Raw genomic sequence first — 18,837 nt, forward strand, 5'->3', positions numbered from 1 at the left:
AGAGATTGTGAGAATCATGAAATGCCCATGTATGGAGGCCACAGGTAAGGGGATGTGCGACACCAAGCAAAAATGAGAATTTCGGATTAGAGTCACAACTAAAGTGAAATCATTACTTTCATTTTTGTAAAGTCTTAAGGGTTTTATTATTAACTTTCCACATTATACTTAAATTCTTTTTATTTCAGTAAAAATATAAGGGATTCTGAATTTTTAAGTTACTGTATGTTAAATTACAAGCTTTCATGTACTTTATAAATGTAAGTTATTACTTTCATTATTCTCAGTGAAAGACCCACAAAGGAAATATTGAAAACCTTTACATTCCTGTTGCATCCTAAATAATCCCAAGATTAAAAGTCATGATTATATCACAAGATCATCTTTTCTGTCTCTGGGAAGAAAAAAAACCCTACCAACAGCAACTTCCAATGACCTTTTATAAAAACAGACTCAAATTGTCCTGATTACATTTTTTAAAATTAAATTAAATTGTTCCGTTCCAAATTGATTCTGTCCTTATAAATTAATATTCTCCCCTTCATTTGTAATAAAAGTTTATGAGGCAAGATTCAAAAGTGATCTCTGACTTTTTCAGTTCTAAGAGCTAATTTCACTTCATATTAAACTACTTATAGATTTGGCAACAACTGTCAACATGTTGAAGTACTACATGAGTTTTCATTATAACAATTCATGTCTCGGGGCAGCCCGGTGGCACAGCAGTTAATTGCCCACGTTCTGCTTCGGTGGCCCGGGGTTCACCAGTTCAGATTCCAGGTGCAAACATGGCACCATTTGGCAAGCCATGCTGTGGCAGGCTTCCCACGTATAAAGTAGAGGAAGGTGGGCACGGATGTTAGCTCAGGACCAGTCTCTCTCAGCAAAAAGAGGAGGATTGGCAGCCAATGTCAGCTCAAGGCTAATCTTCTTCTTCAAAAAAAAAACAATTCATGTCTTCCTCAAATAAATTTTCAAGTTTCAAAAATTATTGATTTGCCTAAGCCAGTTTAGTTCAACTAGGTTTTGTCAATCTCTACCCTCTATTCTAAGAGAAGAATCAAAAGAGAAAATGGTTCTGCAATAAAATACTGTATAGCTAATGCCGTTGGTCCCTTGGGAAAAAAAGACTTCCTAAAAGTTGGCTACCTTAGCTCCATTATCATTGCCATTAAGCAATGAAACATGTTTATTATACACACAACCTCCCTTCTCCCTTGCTGTTTTTCTCCAAGGAAGTTGACCACTCTGAGTCCATCTACAATGTCCTTTCCTATCTCACTCGTCCAATGACTCATCCTATCTTTTTTGTACCTCTCTTGGAGTACTTATCCATTTTTGCCATTGTATTATGGCTATTACTGAACATGCCCTTCTCCTTCACTAGGTAATAAGCTCCTTATGGGCTATATCCAGGTCCTACATATCTCCCAGCACAGTGCCCTAAGACTATAATAGGTATATGTGTTGACGGAACAAATGAATGAGTGAGTGAAACGAAATACTAGTAAACATTCTATTAAATAAAGCACATATAATGAACTGAGTGTACTAAATGGAATTCTAGTACACATTCTATTATTTAAAGCACATATAATAGAATACAATTATAATTAAGATGCAAAGAGAAAAGAGAGTTATAAAAACTATACTACAGTAAACAAATGAGAACATCTTTTAAAATATTTAAGAGACTTCTTTTGTTCAAACTTGGATAATGTACATCCTTCTTGTTAACATGCTGCTTCCTCTTTGGTTTATGATAAACTATGAGTGCAATTTCCTGTGCCCTCAACAGTGTTGGTTTCTCTTCTTGGTGCCAGCAGTTTTTTCCAGCTCCTCAGTCGACAAAATCGTCACCCCAAGAAACATGGGTAAGTATAAGATTAAAAAATAAAATAGGATTTTTAAGTAGATAACATATTTTTCATGATTGTCAGTAATGTTTGCAACATTTTATCTAGTTTAGGCTGTATAAATGTGGCAGTGCAAAGCATTATTATAGAGAGAAATGAAGACGACACGTGGTTTCCTCTACTTTGAACAGTGGTAAAGGGACGTCAAAATTTACATTTAGAAATAGTCGGGTAAAACTATTGAAATACAAAAGAAGAATGTTTATACTCAATGTCCTCTTCAGGAACAGTATATTGGCAAACTGATTTAAATGGTTTGGAAGAAATCTACCAGCTCCTGGCTCTAGAGCTGTATGGCATCATTTCCTCATCAAGACAGTATCCTCTCATGATACTTTTTATACGGTCAGAAATATTGTGAAGTTTGGAAATAATATTTCCAGTATTAATAAGAATTAATAATTCCTAATAAGTGACAATCACGGTGTCTGACACCCAGTAGAGTCTTAACAAGTAGCTATTAAATTGACAAATAAAGGCAAACGTTTCCCGTACCACTGTAGGAAAATATTTTATCTTTTGATCATTGTCCTCAGTGATTTGTACCCTTTTAGGAGCTGGTTAAGAATAGATCTATTTTAATGTACTGTGGATTATTTTCTTTTGGCATTTGGCAAAAATTAAAATCAAAGTGAAAAATTTATCCAAACTTCTCAGCACTGGTTCTCAAAACAATTTGATTAAAGTAGTCAAAATAATATCTGAAAGGACGTATGAATAATAAGAACTATGTATTCAATTAAAATCTCAGATTCACACAAATTAATTTAACTATTATCTGCAGAGCTTGCTATCATATGTGAAATGTTGCTGTACAAATCACACTCTGGGTGCCTCTGACTTCCCTGCTATGCTCTGGGTAGATGGCCAAAGATGACCTCCTTTTAGGAAATAGAAGGAACAGCATGAAGGACAGCTACAGACAGCTACAGACTAGGGGTATTGTCATTAAAACAATATTAACTAATGTATATGAAGGCTGAAGCAAGGTTCTTTGCTTCATGTGTCATCTCATTTAATCCTCACAACAACTCTATGAAGTGGGTGCTATCTCACATCAGTGGAAACTGAAACTTAGAGAAGTAAAGAAATCCACATGGTCACAAATACCCCAAGGGCTATTGAGAACATTTCAAGCAGTTTCCAGAGCCCACACACACAACCACAAGCCTGCACAACCACTGTCTCTGTTGCCCAACAGAGAAGACACCTCAGTATCTGAATCCAACCATTCAATCTTGTGGTTGTTTTAATCAAGGCAGGAAACATTTTTACAGAGAAAGAAGTTTATCCCATTGAGAACTTTATAGATCCCCCTAAAATCATTTTTTTCCATTTTATTCATCTTATATTTTCAAGAGAAAATATGTATACTTATTAATTAATATGGATAAGGGAGGAAGGGGCACCCATTTCCCATCACTTGGCTCTTTTAGTCCTGGTCCCCAGAAAGGATATTTTCATGGTTCAGGTATCCTCCCCAAGACACAGGAGCCTAGTAATGGACGTGATGTCATGCACCCATCAGAGTTCCATCCTCTGTAGCTTATTCAATCCTTCATGCATCTCAGACTTTTTTCAGTGTCATTTTTCTTCTTCACTTATATCTTTTTGAAGTTTGTTTAATGAAGTTGAAGGGAACTTTCTTGATGGTAGTTTATTTGGAAATGTCCTTATTTTTGCTCTGGTTTTGAAATTTAGTTCTCTTGGGTATATATAGGATGACAAATATTTTCTTAGTAGTTTGGAAATATCAATCTGCTGTCTTCTGTTTTCGAATATTATTGCATCGAGAAGTCTTTTGTCAGTCTAAATTTCTTACTTTGTAGGTAGCCCATCTATTCTCTTTGGCTCTTTTTTTTCGTAATCTTTGGTGATCTGCAGCTTGACTGTAGTATGTCAAAGTGTAAATTTCTACCTTTGTGTGTTTTTAATCCTATTTGGGATTTGCTGGGCTTCATAAATCTGAGGATTCCGTGTCCTTCATCAATTCTAGTTAGCTGTCAGTCATTATCTTTTCAAACATTGCCTCATCCCTATTTTCTCCCTTCTGTCCTTAAAGAGTTTCAGTTACACACAGGCTGACCTTTTCACTTTATCCTCTACGTCTCTTCGGTATTTTCCTGTCTCTTTCGCACTCTGATAATTTTGTGTTATTTCTTTAGTTCTATCTTGTAACATACTAATTCCCCTCTCAGCTGGAGCTAATCCGAGGTTAGTCCCTGTGTTGATTTTAAAATTTAAATTATTATATTTTTTATTTCTAGAAGGTCTATTGCAAACTTTTTAAAATTATGCCTGGTCATCTTTTGTAGTCTCTTGCTCCATACTCATGCCTTCATATTCCTGCTTTTACTTCTTTAAACATTAAATATGGTTATGCTTTGTGTTATGTGATCTATCAATTTTATCTCTAAAGCTTTTGTGGCTCCGGTACTCTTCTCTCTTGTTTTTGCTGAATCTCACACATAGTGGCTAATTTCAGTGTGTATGCATGTGTGTGCGGATGTGTGTGTTTTAACGAGCCCATGTTTGTTAGAACTCTATCTGTGAGAATTCTTTGAAGCTTAGATTGAGGAGCTTTCCTCAAGGGACTATTTGTGTTTACTTCTTCCAGGTGCCTAGAATATTTATTGTTTCATATAGCAAACCTTTATTTTTTGTGGATTCCTTTTCATGTTATTTAAATTATTTATTTTTTGTATCATTTTGTTTTTATGAATTACTTTTTATATAAGAAGAAAAAAGTCAAATCACGTCATTTCTTAGGAAGGCATATTTGCTCCATCTGCAGGCAAAACAGATGTTGGTTGGTGGTCTAGGCTCTTTACATCCCATCCTATATGGCCTTTTTTTTTATGTTGGCACCTGCGGTAACATCTGTTGCCAGTCTTCTTCTTCTTCTTCTCCCCAAAGCCCCACCAGTGCATAGTTGTGTATTCTAGTTGTAGGTCCTTCTGGCTCTGCTATGTGGGACGACGCCTCAGTGTGGCCTGACAAGCAGTGCTAGGTCCGCGCCCAGGATCCCAGCCAGCAAAACCCTGAGCCCCTGAAGCAGAGCGTGCAAACTTAACCACTTGACCATGGGGCCAGCCCCCATATGGCCTTTTGATTCCACTTTTTAACCACAATGTGACGTACATTCAGAAAAGTGTACATATCCTAATTGTACTGCTTGATAAGTTTTTACAATCTGAACTTGTTTGTGGAATCGACACTCATTTCAAGAAACAGAACAGAATCGACTTCTCAGAAGTGCTCCCAGTGTCCTCTTCCTGTCAGTACCCAGCCCCTCCCCAAAGGCAACCACCACCTGATTTCTTTTTTTTTTTCTTAGCAATTAAATGTCTAATATAGCACTCTATATTGTTGTTTGCAACAATGCAGACAGAAGGAAAAGAAATGCATGATGGTTCGTCTTACTTGTCTTGAGATATATACACACACATCCATTGAGATAGTTATGTACATCTTTCTATCTCAATCTCACAGCCCGTGTAATTTACATCTTCTTCATAAGTGGTGAAAAGATAATTAATTGCAACTTTAAAACAATCCACAGCGGATTCCTGAACTAAACAACAGACTCTTCAAAATTCAGCCTCGTGCCTCTAAGAACTGGGAGATTGTCTTCTTTTAGTGTAGTAGCAGGATATTTGCTCCTTTTAGCCATCTGTTTCTAAAATCGAGTGCAGGAAAAATAAAAGCTTGTCTTAATAAAACTGTTACATTACCCATTATAACTTATCAAAAAGAAACACTTTTAACCTTTTAAAGAAAACATGTTGACAGATATATGGAAACATAACAACACATTGTCACTGAGTGTGAGAACGTGATGTGACATGATAATTTTTCAAGTTTAGAGGACCGGCCTGGTGCCTGAGTGGTTAAGTTCGCACGTTCTGCTCCAGCGGCCCAGGGTTTCACCGGTTTGAATCCTGGGCGCGGATATAGCTCGGCTCATCAGGCCACACTGAGGCGGCGTCCCACATAGCACAGCCAGAGGCATTCACAACTAGAATATACAACTACGTACTAGGGAGTTTCCAGGGGAAGAAGAAAAAAAAAGATTGGCAACAGTTGTTAGCTCAGGTGCCAATCTTAGGGAAAAAAAAAATGCAAGTTTATTTGAAGCCCATGTAGTGTAATAGAGCACATAAAAGTGTTGTCCTCTAGAAAATGTGGGGTTATATTATATCTAATTTGCAGAAATGATCATCCACAAGTCATTTTCTAGAATTAGAATTGCTATTATAGCTAGAAGACTTGTACGAATCTTTTGGTGCCACTACTTAGGTGGAAAATAGAAATGAGATAGGCAAAATGAATTAGCAACAAAAGAAGCAAAGGAAAACAGAATCATTTATGAAGGTTCAGCAAGCTGCTATATTTTAAAATACTTCATTAAATTTCTTGTGACAATGTTTTCACGGCTAATCAGCCGATTTTGAAAGTGCCTTATACCTTGATTGTATATGTAATTAAAAACTTGAAATCATGTAGCTGTTCACTGTATCATACACTCAAAAGCATTTACTGATTACCAACAAATCAGTGAATTTACGACCTTTTTTATTAGCTCCTATAATGACTTTTCAACTTTAGTTTTGTGTTCTTAGATCATAGCCTATGAGAAATAGAATTCCCTCTAATCTAGCATCCCTTGGATAATTCTTATTTGAAAGAGGTAAAATATCTCAGCTCGGTTTCACTTACTGAAGTCAATTGGGTAATTTTCCCTTTTCAAACAGCTTCATTGTAATTTAATGCATTTGGGGCATCTTCAATAAATGAAATTAAAAAAGACTGTTTCAAAACCGTGATGTATCATTTAAACATCTAAACTATTCTAGTTCATCTTTTATTACAGAAACGAGGGCATTTTAAAAAGAGATGTCAATCTCTGTAAAAATAAAGCCTTATGTATTCATGTTTGCACTAATCTCCTCTGGGTTTCATGAAGAGAAGCAAAGTGGCGACAGCACTCTATGAAAGCTGAGGGATAACGTGGTCATTCCTCGGAGGGACATCATCAGCATTCTGTGACAATGAGCGCATGGACTTCAGCTCATTAAAATCGACTGACCACTTTAGCTAACAGCCAGGAGCCTGGATTCTGACTTCCAACCATCGATATCTGTGTGAAAATTGATCTACACCCACCCTTTAAAAGCATTGATGAATTAATAAGAACTTTTGAAAACAAAGAAAAATGGAATAAATCTTAGTAAAAGAGAATTGAATGTTGAAAACAAACTACAACGAGGCAAGACTTACTTTGCTATTTATCCTCTAAGAACAGATGTAATTGCTACCTTAAAAAGAAAAGATGAACAGCACATGTATTGAAGAACAGCATGACCTGGATCACTATTTGTTTCCGATTGTCTACGTCATTGTGGTCATAGTCAGCATTCCAGCCAATATTGGATCTCTCTGTGTGTCTTTTCTGCAAGTAAAAAAGGAAAATGAATTGGGAATTTACCTCTTCAGTTTATCACTGTCAGATCTGCTGTATACATTAACTCTCCCTCTATGGATTGATTATACTTGGAATAAAGACAACTGGACTTTCTCTCCTGCCTTGTGCAAAGTGAGTGCCTTCTTCACGTACATGAACTTCTACAGCAGCACAGCATTCCTCACCTGCATTGCTGTCGATCGGTACTTAGCAGTCGTCTACCCTTTGAAGTTCTTTTTCCTAAAAACAAGAAGATTTGCATTCATGGTCAGCCTATTCGTCTGGATCTTGGAAACCATCTTCAATGCTGTCATTCTCTGGGAAGATGAAACGACTATCGAATACTGTGATGCCGAAAAGTCTAATTTCACTTTATGCTATGACAAATACCCCTTGGAAAAATGGCAAATCAAACTCAGCTTGTTTAGGACGTGTGCATGCTATGCCGTACCTCTGGTCATCATAATGGTTTGCAACCTGAAGGTCTACCAAGCTGTGCAGCATAATCGAGCCACGGAAGACAGTGAAAAGAAGAGAATCATAAAACTACTTGTTAGTATCACATTGACTTTTATCTTGTGTTTTACTCCCTTTCATGTGATGTTGCTGATTCGCTGCATTCTAGAGCGGAATGCGAACTTAGACAACAATCTATTTGACCACAAGTCTGGGAAGCAGTCGTATAAGATGTATAGAATCACGGTTGCTTTAACAAGCTTAAATTGTGTTGCGGATCCAATTCTGTACTGTTTTGTGACTGAAACAGGAAGATCTGATATGTGGAATGTACTAAAATTCTGTACTGGGAGGCTCAACACATCACAAAGACAAAGAAAACGCATACCGTCTATGTCTACAAAAGATACTGTAGAATTAGACATTCTGGAATAAAACCACGGAATTTTTTTAAGGTTTACAATACTGTATCACCAAGATTACGTTTTGAAAAGGAAATCTAACATAGGAGAAGACTGTGTTCCATCTGAGTGAATATTTTAATCCTCTCCAGTGGAAATATCTTAAAAACGCACTGTATTGCTCCCTGACTTTTACTAAGTGAGTACTAAATAAAATTTCATATTTTCCTAATGACTTGGGAGCATTATTGTCGATGGCAATTGTTTTTGTGTCTGTGCTATGATCCCTCAGAGGTTGGTAAGATGTATGGGACAGTGTTTCTTGAAATCAGTGACCTTCATGTCTGGTTTTTATGATTTGTCTCACTCTTTCTATGGATTTCAGATGGTCAGCTATCACTTCTCCCAACTGTGGGGCCCTGTCTCCGACCACCCCAACAGCTAAATACTGCTTCTGACCTTCTCATTGCCAACAAATATTTATTGAGGCCTCTCTATGTACTAGGTTTTGTGTTAAGTCCAGGGGTTACAGAAAAATTGGTCTCATGAAGCCTTATGAAGCTCACATCAGTTTGGAAACCTAGTCACTGAGTTGTAAGCCTTCTTGACAAAGTAAATTGTCTCTGAGTGAGAGTCTGAAGGCCTCTTCCATGACATAAAGCACATGAGTTTTGTGAAAGTTCTTTCAGCTACTCAGAAACCTTCTTTACTTTCTTTCCAATCACAGTATTTTTGTTTAATTTTGATTTTTTTAAATTTGAGGTTCAGTCCAACATAATTGAAATTACCAGCAGTTTAATTTCTAAACAAAAAGACATATTATAGACCAAAAAAAAGACATTTATGACATTAAATCTTACATTCAGAGACTTCTTTTTGGACTTAGAATATTTAGAGACTCTTGTTATAATATATTCTTTCATGTTTATATTTTCGCATGGAAATTACTCTGCCTAGTTTTAAGTAGATATTAGATAAATATTTTTCCTGACAGAAGTATTTTTTAAGATTTTTTTTATCCTACTCTCCTTCCTTCCTCCTTCTCTCCCTTCTCTTTCCTATCTATCTGTTCCTTTTACTCCCCTTCAAAATGATCAGATTGCAGATGTCTTGGTACTACCTGGTGCCCTCACATTAGAAAACAAAAATCCTGATAGCAGGAAATACTAATATCCTTTCCATAATGAATTTCTAGACACACACTGAAAAATCTGTGAGTGTACAAACTGACTACATTTTCCGTTAGTTTTCCATGACAGTTTGAGTACACAATAGAAAACCACCTTGCTTTGAGGCCATATGTGCATTCTCTGTTCTTTGCATTTTTCTGGTCATAAAGTTTTCAGAGAATCAATAGATTCTGTCTGGACACTCTGAGACACACTTACATATGCTTAAAGGCTAAAGATATACCATAAAAATGAAGAGTACCCAAAATAGTTTGGGCTGTTTGATTGATTATTGATCAATTTTTGGCAGCCTGTGAGTTGACTACTTGTAAAAGTGAAAGATCCAGAAACAATTTTGCCCACATCTGGAAACTCAGATGCAGGGTAAGTGTGTGTCCAACATCACACAGTTAGCTGGAGGCAGGCAGGACCAGACCTGGAACCCAAAATCCTGACTTCCCTCCAGACTAGTTTTTGCTTCTTTATGGGTTTGGGTTTTTTAAAAATATTCCTACCATTTCTTTCTTTAGGGATGCAAAAGACATATAAGCATGAAGAGTTGTTCAGGATAGTCACTGGATTTAGATCAGAATAAGGGAAAAAGGAGAGTTCTTTCATAACTAATCCCTCTGGAAATGTAGTAAACCATATAGATGGTAATTAAACTGGTCTGTTACAGAGAACTGATTCGGATTTTACCTCGGTTGGTGTATGAAGAGATTTGGCAAAGACAAATTTGTGGCACCCTTGAGAAGAATGTTCTATTTAACAATTAACAGCAAAATCATTGATTTAGGATGTTGTGAGGTAAGTTCCAAAATGAACCAGGCTGCCGAAAGCTTCAAGCGACCATCCTTCCCCCTCAGAGCAGGGCCAATCATGGAGAATCCGTGTTGGGAGGCTGCTCATTTGATTCGGGGCAAAGTACTCTCGACATGGTCTCAGGTAATCTACAATCCCAACATTGCACAGTTAATTCTCTAGTTTTGAAAGGCTTTTGAGGTTCCTGATTAATGATCCTTGTTAAACCGAAAGTACTTCTGGAAAGAATAAAACCTTGTAGCTATCATTGCCTGGGACTTTTCTGTAGGCAGACCTGGAGTGGAACACCACGGATAACCACTTATGAGCTGTTTGACCTCAAGAAATTTTCGTGTTCTCCCTAAGGCTCAGTTTCTGTAAACTGCAGAGACAATAGTACCCTGTGCTTTTAACAAGTAGATGTTAAAGCACTTTGTAAACTGTGATGAGATTTCTAAATGTTCATTATTAGTAGCTATTCTCCTCTTTACTTGGACAGCCAGCCAAGAGACAGAACGGTCCCTGGAGACACACTGAGGATAGGAATGTAGCAATGCAAGCTGGTAGGAGCTGGCTCCAGCACACCGCTGCTGTGGGTACTTCTTCCAGATGGTCAAACACATCCATTAAGGTAACTCTAGGACTTCATTGCTCCTGGTTCTGTGGCACATTCTCATTAGTGCCTGATTCTAGGAGCGCACAATTCTAGGAGACACACGGTATGGACATCACCATAAACAGACAGGTAAATATCCATTTTTAAATTGTGTAAATTTTTGACTTTTCATTTCCTTATTCAGAATGTTATTTTCTATTTTAATGAACTCTATTAGATATCTTGGATAAGCCAGTAAAGGGACTGAGAACAGGTTTTTAAAACCTCCATTTTCCCTACCTCGTCTGGGGAAGCCTTTTGGGTAAAGGAGAAATTAAAAAACTAACCATCAAAAATAACCACCTCATTTGGTTCAAATTATACAGCCTCATCTCCCCAGGAGCATCCTGAGCTAATCTGCATCCCCAACCTGATTTATTCTTTCTTCCCTTTTCAATTTAAGCTAAAAATTTTCCCCAAGACATAATATTTCCATTCTTTAATGTTATGAGAAAATAAATAATTATTTACTAATTGCCTCTATTGACTTTGTGAACTTGATTTATTTATTTTTAATTAGACATATGGATTCTAAAATAGAATTTGTGAAACATAGCATATAGGCATTTCTTTTTCTAACACTTTTATCTTGCCCTGGGCTTTTTTTGCCCCTTCATCACTGTCATCATTCTGTCATTTATGCGTGAGGCCCCTATTCTTTTCTGGCTAAACCCATCCACAGATTTCTATGGAAATGCAACAGCTACTATAAAACCCTGACCCAGGAAGGCCTCTGTGATAATAGACTTCTTTGTCAAGGTCCATCGGGTGACCCTGCCGTGAATCAGAAGGCTATTTCTCCAACTGACATCCCCACACACAAATAACACGTATTCATAGACACACACAAACAACCTGCCCCATCTCACAACAACAAACAAATAAAAAAATCCCTGGGCTGTTATAGCACGTGCTTGTACTGTTTTGTAGGACATCTAATATCAACCTGTAGAACACATGTTATCTCCTTAACTTCTGAAATAATGCACCATGTGGGTGTTGTCATTTTCTTGTTTACTAAAAATGAGCAGCCAGGGGGACGTTGCTAAGATTCTGCCTCCCTACCCCTCCTCCCTTCATCCTCCTCCAGCCAGAAGTGGCTGCCAAGCAAGCTGTGGTAAGAAAACTTGTCTGTGTGTTTTTTTCATTGCTTTACTGTTCTGGAAAAATCCATTACTGACTGAGATGTTTTATTTACATCTGGATAGACACCTTTGAGGGAAAATAACAGAAGTTTAAAGGAAAGCAGGAATGTCCTCTTTTGTTCTTTGTTTAAACAGCTGATTCGATTCAAGTCAAAAGAAATTTTTTTTGACCTCTGTTATTTCTTTTGTTCTTTGACATTTCATACAGCGTAAAGATGGAGCAGAGCGTGATTAAGTTCATGTTATTTAGCTGCATTAGCTGAATGCCACTTGTTTGCAGAAATAAGCTGACAACGGCAAAATCGGGTCAAATGTGGGTGAGAGGGAAGTGATGTGGGAGTTAAGATTCCTCTTCTCCTCCAGAGATCCTTTTCTTACTCCATCATTTGTTTCTGGCCAAGAAAAATCACACAAGGCTCTCTGTCTGTGACCACTAGGGGTCGAGCACGTTCTATTCAGAGCCTTGTAGTTCATGGCTAGCTGCCACTCCCGAAGAGCAAAGGGTAGCTTAGAGCGACGTTTTTCTATCCAAGAAACAAGAAATATCACCTATGAATTGGAAATGAATGGAGGAAAATGCTGATATTCAGTTTGCATCATTTATCTCTTTGCTTTCTGGAAAGTTCAGTAATCATCAGATAATTTCACTTGGTTTAAACTTTGTGCCATTCCAGTATTTTTTTTTCAGCTGGTTAAAACTGGTCAGTCCACATGTAAGAGAACATAGGCTAAACTGTGCAATTCCTACAGAATTGTGGCTATAACATTGATGACTTGTCCTTATTTAGTTTCCTTACTCATATAAGAAAATACTGGCCACTTTTCACATAAATAGAAACATAAAACATTAAGCTATAAGCCATTTTCAGTCTTGTCTACTATGTTGAAGTTATTATCTATGAAAGTCAAGATGTAATTCAAACATGCGTGATTTTTAATTTCTAATTTATTATTATTAGATCTCAGCTCTAAAATGTTACATATGCTACTTTGAATTAAATCTGTTCTTCCCCAAAGAACAGTGATACAATCATGCTATAATTTAACAGCATTTGCATATCATTAAACATACAATGGCCTGTAATCTATTTTTCTTCTTCCTATAATTTTCCTAAACCCTTTATGAAACACCAGTGGCTTTTTACACATTTGAAAAATAGGTTGTGATTCCTCAAATAATGTCACAATGAGGTGTTCAAAAAGCAAGCCCATAAAAGAATGAGCTAGGGAAGGCCCCAAATCATTGTTCAGTGCAAGCTTCAGAATAAAAATATAAATTGTGTTATCTAGGAAATGTGTGCTCAACTTATTTCAAATTAAATACAATCAAGAAATCTTGCCCTACAATGACTTGACTGGCCAATGCTATGAAAAATACTAACTTCGGTTCTCAGCGTTTCATTCACCCTTCTTGGATATGTGATTGAAGTTGTACACATCCTTCTGAAAGAATCTTTTTCAAAATTATCATAAAATTTCTGGTCTTGGTCCAAGACTATTGACACTTAGGGATTAACCTGGAAACCCTAATTTCTTTTGACAGTTAAATGGATCAAATCAAAGGATTGCAATAATGGACTAAAAAGTGCCTCTGTGGAAAAGCCACACAAAGGTATCCTGTGACCCCTTAGAGTGTGCACATAATGCGTGCCAGCTCTATTAGGCTTTATTAGTGTTTTTTAAAAATACATATAACCAAAAATTATCCTCTTTCGTGCCAGTCTCCTACTCATGGAAGTGACACTCGCTGATGCTAAGGAAGGCTGTTTTGAATCTTCAGGGCAATGCCTTTAGTGTTTCTCTGGCAGGTCCCCCAAGAAGGGAGAGTATGACATCCTGTGTTCAAAAGGACTGCAGGACGGGAAAACCTAATGCATTTCTCACTTGTCCGGTTATCTTTGGGTGAAAGGATTGCCAAGGCAAAGCAGGATCTGGCATAAGCAGAGATTCTCCTTCTTGCTCTACAAGTCTACAAATCTACAAATCTTGTTCTGGTCCCTAAAAGGACTAATGTTAACCATGTTCTCACTGGTAATCAGAATTGTTTGTTGAGTGAAGAAATAATAAGTTAACTCATGTAATGAACTAAGAATGGTGCAATTTCATACTTTGTCTTAACTTCACAGTTCAGTTTTTGAAGTCCTTGGGACTATTTGTATTTTCAGTTGGAAATTTTCAAGCTTCTATGGGAAAATAAGATTAAGGAGAAAGAATTTCCATTCAGGAAAGCCTTTATGAATATATTTTATATTTGTTAAGGTAAAACAGTAGAAACAGACACTATCAATGACATTTTATTCATCTTAATTTGGTAATAACAGGAATTATAATGATTTCCATCTATCATTTCTAACTCATGAGAAATTTTTTTAGGATGTTCTTTCCATAAATTTTTAGTAAAATCTTCATAAACTGACTTAATTTTGTTGCAGACTATACGACGGCATGAGTCTCTGTTCACTGATTCAGTGCTATAAAAAATATTCCTGCCTTTTCTCTAAGTCAACTTAATTGTAACTCCGAGCCCACATACCACCAAGCTCTAGGAAATTCTATCTCAGTCCTTACTGGGCTGTCCTTCTCTTTCAGGTTCATGCCAGAATCAGGGAGGTTTACATGATGCTAAGAAAATGGAGGGGGGTACTTTGATTTCTAGTCTCTACCAATCGCCAATGACAGTGACATTATCTAAGCTTTCAGCAGCCCTCTGAAGCTCAGTGGTTCTTTGCTGCCTCCCTCACTATCCTGGAACACAAGGCTCATTGATAAGCCCAGTTAATGACTCAGATTCCTGTGCATCAGGTAGACATTCCCTTCAAAATCCATGAGGTCCTTGGTTTCAGGAGTGGAACATACAGTAGCTACATTAGCCAATCAAAGCAGTCCAGTCTCCTGGAACAATGATTGGTTCAGTGGTGGTCGTGTGACCTAACCTGCTTGGAATGCTGAGACAAAGGCTCTTTCCTTTGCTCTGGATGATGTGATATGCAGAAGAGAAGCCTGGAATCTCTGTGGCCATTTGTGCTCATGAAATAGCCAACACGTGGAAGAAAGGAGAGCTCAGGGAATCAAAGAGCACTGGAGTTGGGTCCTATGACATGATGAGTTTCCACACAGTGCAGCTACGTGAACCAAATAAACTTCCTCATTCTTTAAGCAGTCTGAGTCAGATTTTTTTTCTTTCTTGAACCCCAAAGCGTCCTAATGGAATGTGGAACATGGAAGTGAGAGTGATGCAAGTTTCAGACTCTAGATTGTTAAAGAGGCTGAAGAGGCATGATGGAGAAGGCAGTGAGGATATCTCTAGTTCGTGAAGTTAGCAATCCTTATTATTAAACGGTAACAAAATAGCTGCTTAAACTCTTTCCTGCTACCTCCTGGGACTCAGAAAATGCCTACCAAGACTCTCGAATGAGGGAATTGTTAGGAAAAACTCAAGACATTGGAGTCTTTGGGCTTCTTTTTACAGTCTTCGATAAGGCCTCACAAGAGAAAGGTAAAATAATACGATTTTTGTGAGAGCTTTCCTGATATATTCACATCTAGAAAATACTGCCGCCCTGAAGACCCGTCCACTGAAGCCGTGTGTTTTCACACTTCAAGAAAAGACTGAGTTTTAGCTAAAAAATAAAAAAGGAAGTCACTATTATTTGTGAGTCACTAGTGGAGCAGAGTCTCAAAAGCCAGACATTATGGAGAAAGAAAAGAATTTTAAAAACTCCTTAGGTTGCCATTTCATGTCAAGGGTGATGGATGATGTGAACTTGGAGTTTTCTGTAAGCCAAGGGAAGTGAGAACTCAGTTATGATGTAAATGAAGCTCCTGTTACGCAAGAAAATGGGAAAAGCCTGCCCATCTGACCCCAGTGGACTGCGAGGAGGAGGCAAGAAAGAATTCGAATTAGAATGAGGAAATTAGAGACAAAATGTTGAACCCGCTAGAACCTGAAGATTTTACAGGGCCTGAGGGGGGCTGTAGAATCTTCCAGAGTAGGTGGAGGAGAATAGTCAGTGCTAGTAATCTGCGGTGCCTGCAGGTGGCTGCAAACCTCTGGGAGAGACCCCATACTTCTCCTGATATACATCAATATGGTACAAAAATAGAGTCTAACATACAGTTGTGCAAGTTGAGCATTGCACAAGAAATCCATGTCTATGGAGCACCATGCATTTCACAGACATCAGAGATTTGCACATTTGTCATGGCAGTTTTAGAGCATACGGCAACAAAGTGTTCTAACAAAATCAGCGTGACAATTTTGCAACACTGGAAGGAAACTATCTTAAGGAAGACACACCTTTTTTGGATTTGCATATGATAAGAAATTTTCATATATTGAGGTATATGGGGTCGCCACTCTGGTTTAAAGCTGATTTGGCCTCAAAAGCAGGCTGACTTGTGGTCTGTCAAACATACATTGTACATCTGCTTTAACCATTAAAGATAAGGATGCATTAAACATTATCTCAAAGTACAAGAAAGCATTCTTTGAAGATAAGAATGCATACTTCCTTTTCTACAACACCAGTATCAGTTCCCCTTTGAAGATAAGTTTCCTTTCTGGGAGATCAGGCTCATGTTGATCTGCTAATCTGTAACTAAATATCTCTTAGAACATGTATCCTGGGCATGTTTGATGTATGTTCTTTGTTCTAAAAAGGTATAAAACTGTGCTGAAAACCATGCTTCTCCAGAACCCCTTCTTCCTTTGTGGAGACTGCCTTCCCGGGCTGGTCCTCAGCTTGGTTCAAGTAAAACTCACCTATCTCTCTTATCTATAGAATGGTTATTAGTTATTTCCGTCCACACACAGAATGTCATGTGAGCAGCTTAACCTTGCCTCTCCCCTGCCACAAGGTCGTGTAAGCCTCTCCCACCCCAGAGCCACCATAGGAGGAGCTAGGACAGATGGAATATATCTGAAACGTTGAGCATTTGCCCCAAAGTAGCTGAGTTAACCCGATGAGACAGTTTAAGCAGGAAGAGGCAGAGATATCTTTCATTCACAAGTGAAATCATTTTATGGACCCCGCTCCCCAGCAGGTTGGTGACTCAGGAGGAAGAACAGACCAGTAACAAGAAATAAAGCAATTTTTTGTGTGTCCACAATTGAGTCAGAGGGTGATCATTGCCTCTCAGATGTCCAACCTTTCACTGGAGGTGGCCACTGGAACAGAGAGAGAAGAAAACATATCTTTCTGTAAAATAATCCTGTCTCCCTGTGACCTACAAGCCAGGCTGACTATAGGTCCCATCGCTAGTGCAATGGTTCTCAAACTTTAATGGTTATAAGAATCATCTGGGAATCTTGATTTAAAAGATTTTTAGTCAATAAATCAGGTGTGGACACTGAAATAGTGTATTTCTAACAAATTCCCAGGTAATGCGAATGCTGCTAAGCCCTGGTCCAGGGGTTGAGTTGTACCGTTTCAGAGTCTGGAGCAATGGTTCTCAGACTTTCACATGCAGCAGAATCACCTGGAGGACTTGTTAAAACAGAGTGCTGGTGAGGGGGCAGGGGGTGGTCCTGTGATGTAGTGGTTGGGTTTGCATGCCCTGTTTCAGTGGCCTGGGGTTCATAGGTTCAGATCCCAGGTGTGCACTTACACACCACTCATCAAGCCATGCTGTGGGAGCATCCCACATACAAAATAGAGGAAGATTGGCACAGATGTTAGCTCAGCAACAATGTTCCTCAAGCAAAAAGGAAGATTGGCAACAGATATTAGCTCAGGGCCAATCTTCTGCACCACAAAAAAAGAAAGAAAGAAAAACACACAGTGCTGGGCCTCTGTGATACTGTGACTTATAATAAGAAATATATATTTGGTCTCTGTCACTGTTTCTGACACAGAGCTCCTGAAACCATTTGTAATTTCCTTGCTGATAGGCGTGTCTTTTGTTTTAGTGAGGTGACTGGTTGACTGGATGGGGGCTGGTCACCAGAAAGAACAAACTGCAATTAGAAGCTTGGAATTTTCAGCCCTCCGCCCTATTCTCTTGAGAAGGAAGAGGGCCTGAAAATGGAATTAATGATTGATTATGCCTGTGAAGAAGCCTCCATAAAAATCCCCAAAGTACGGGGTTCAGGAGCTTCCAGGTGGGTGAACACATTCATGTATCAGGAGGGTGTCGTACCCCAACTCCACGAGGACAGAAGATCCTGCACTCAGGGCCCTGCTAGACCTTGCCCTGTGTATCTCTTCATCTGGCTGTTCGTCTGTGTCCTTTGTCACATCCTTTAATAAACTGGTAAACATAAGTCTGTGTTTCCCTGAATTCTGTGAGCCACTCTAGCAAATTAATGGAACCTGACAACAGCTTATGGGGACCCTCAATTTGTAGCCAAATGAGACAGAAGTGAGGGGTCACTTGGGGACCTGCTACTTGCAATTGGCATCTGAAGCAAGGAGGGGCAGTCTTGTGGAACTGAGTCGTCAACCTGTGGGATCAGACGCTATCTCCAGGTAGAGAGTGTCAGAACTGAGTTAAAGTGCAGGACACTCAGCTGGTGTCGCAAAGAATTGCTTGTTGTAGGGGAAAACCTCCACACATGGTAGCCTGAAGTATCAGAGGTTGAGTATTGTGTGTGAGCAGTAAAAGAGGCACACAGGACACACTTAGTAAGGAAAAGCTGGGTGGGTTTTTCCTTCATAGCCCCATTCGCAGAGATTCTGATCCAGTCGGCCTGGGGTAGGGCCTGAGAAGTGGCATTGCTGACAAGTTCCCCAGTAACACTGATGTAGGTGGGCTGCACTTGGAGGACTCCTGCTTTAACATCATGCAGCCCTCTCCCAGGCCCCTCTTTGTCAATTTCCACCTACCAGAGA

General features: G+C 38.5%; 1 protein-coding gene across 4 annotated transcripts in view; it reads left to right on the top strand.

Moving 5' to 3' along the window:
* Positions 1-1,780: 1,780 nt before the first annotated feature.
* Positions 1,781-18,837, top strand: part of GPR65 (G protein-coupled receptor 65) — a 101,745-nt gene continuing 84,688 nt past the window's right edge. Inside the window, exons 1-2 of one of the 4 annotated variants that reach the window (XM_008521420.2) lie at positions 1,781-1,874; positions 6,790-8,469. In XM_008521420.2, coding sequence (XP_008519642.2) covers positions 7,249-8,271 — 1,023 coding nt within the window. In that variant the 5' untranslated portion in view covers positions 1,781-1,874; positions 6,790-7,248 and the 3' untranslated portion in view covers positions 8,272-8,469. Of the gene's footprint in view, positions 1,875-6,789; positions 8,470-18,837 lie in introns of those variants that run through there. The other 3 variants (XM_008521421.2, XM_070593697.1, XM_070593698.1) reach the window with 3 other exon arrangements.

This window comes from Equus przewalskii, chromosome 25 (assembly GCF_037783145.1).
Source record: "Equus przewalskii isolate Varuska chromosome 25, EquPr2, whole genome shotgun sequence".
Lineage (NCBI taxonomy): Eukaryota > Metazoa > Chordata > Mammalia > Perissodactyla > Equidae > Equus > Equus przewalskii.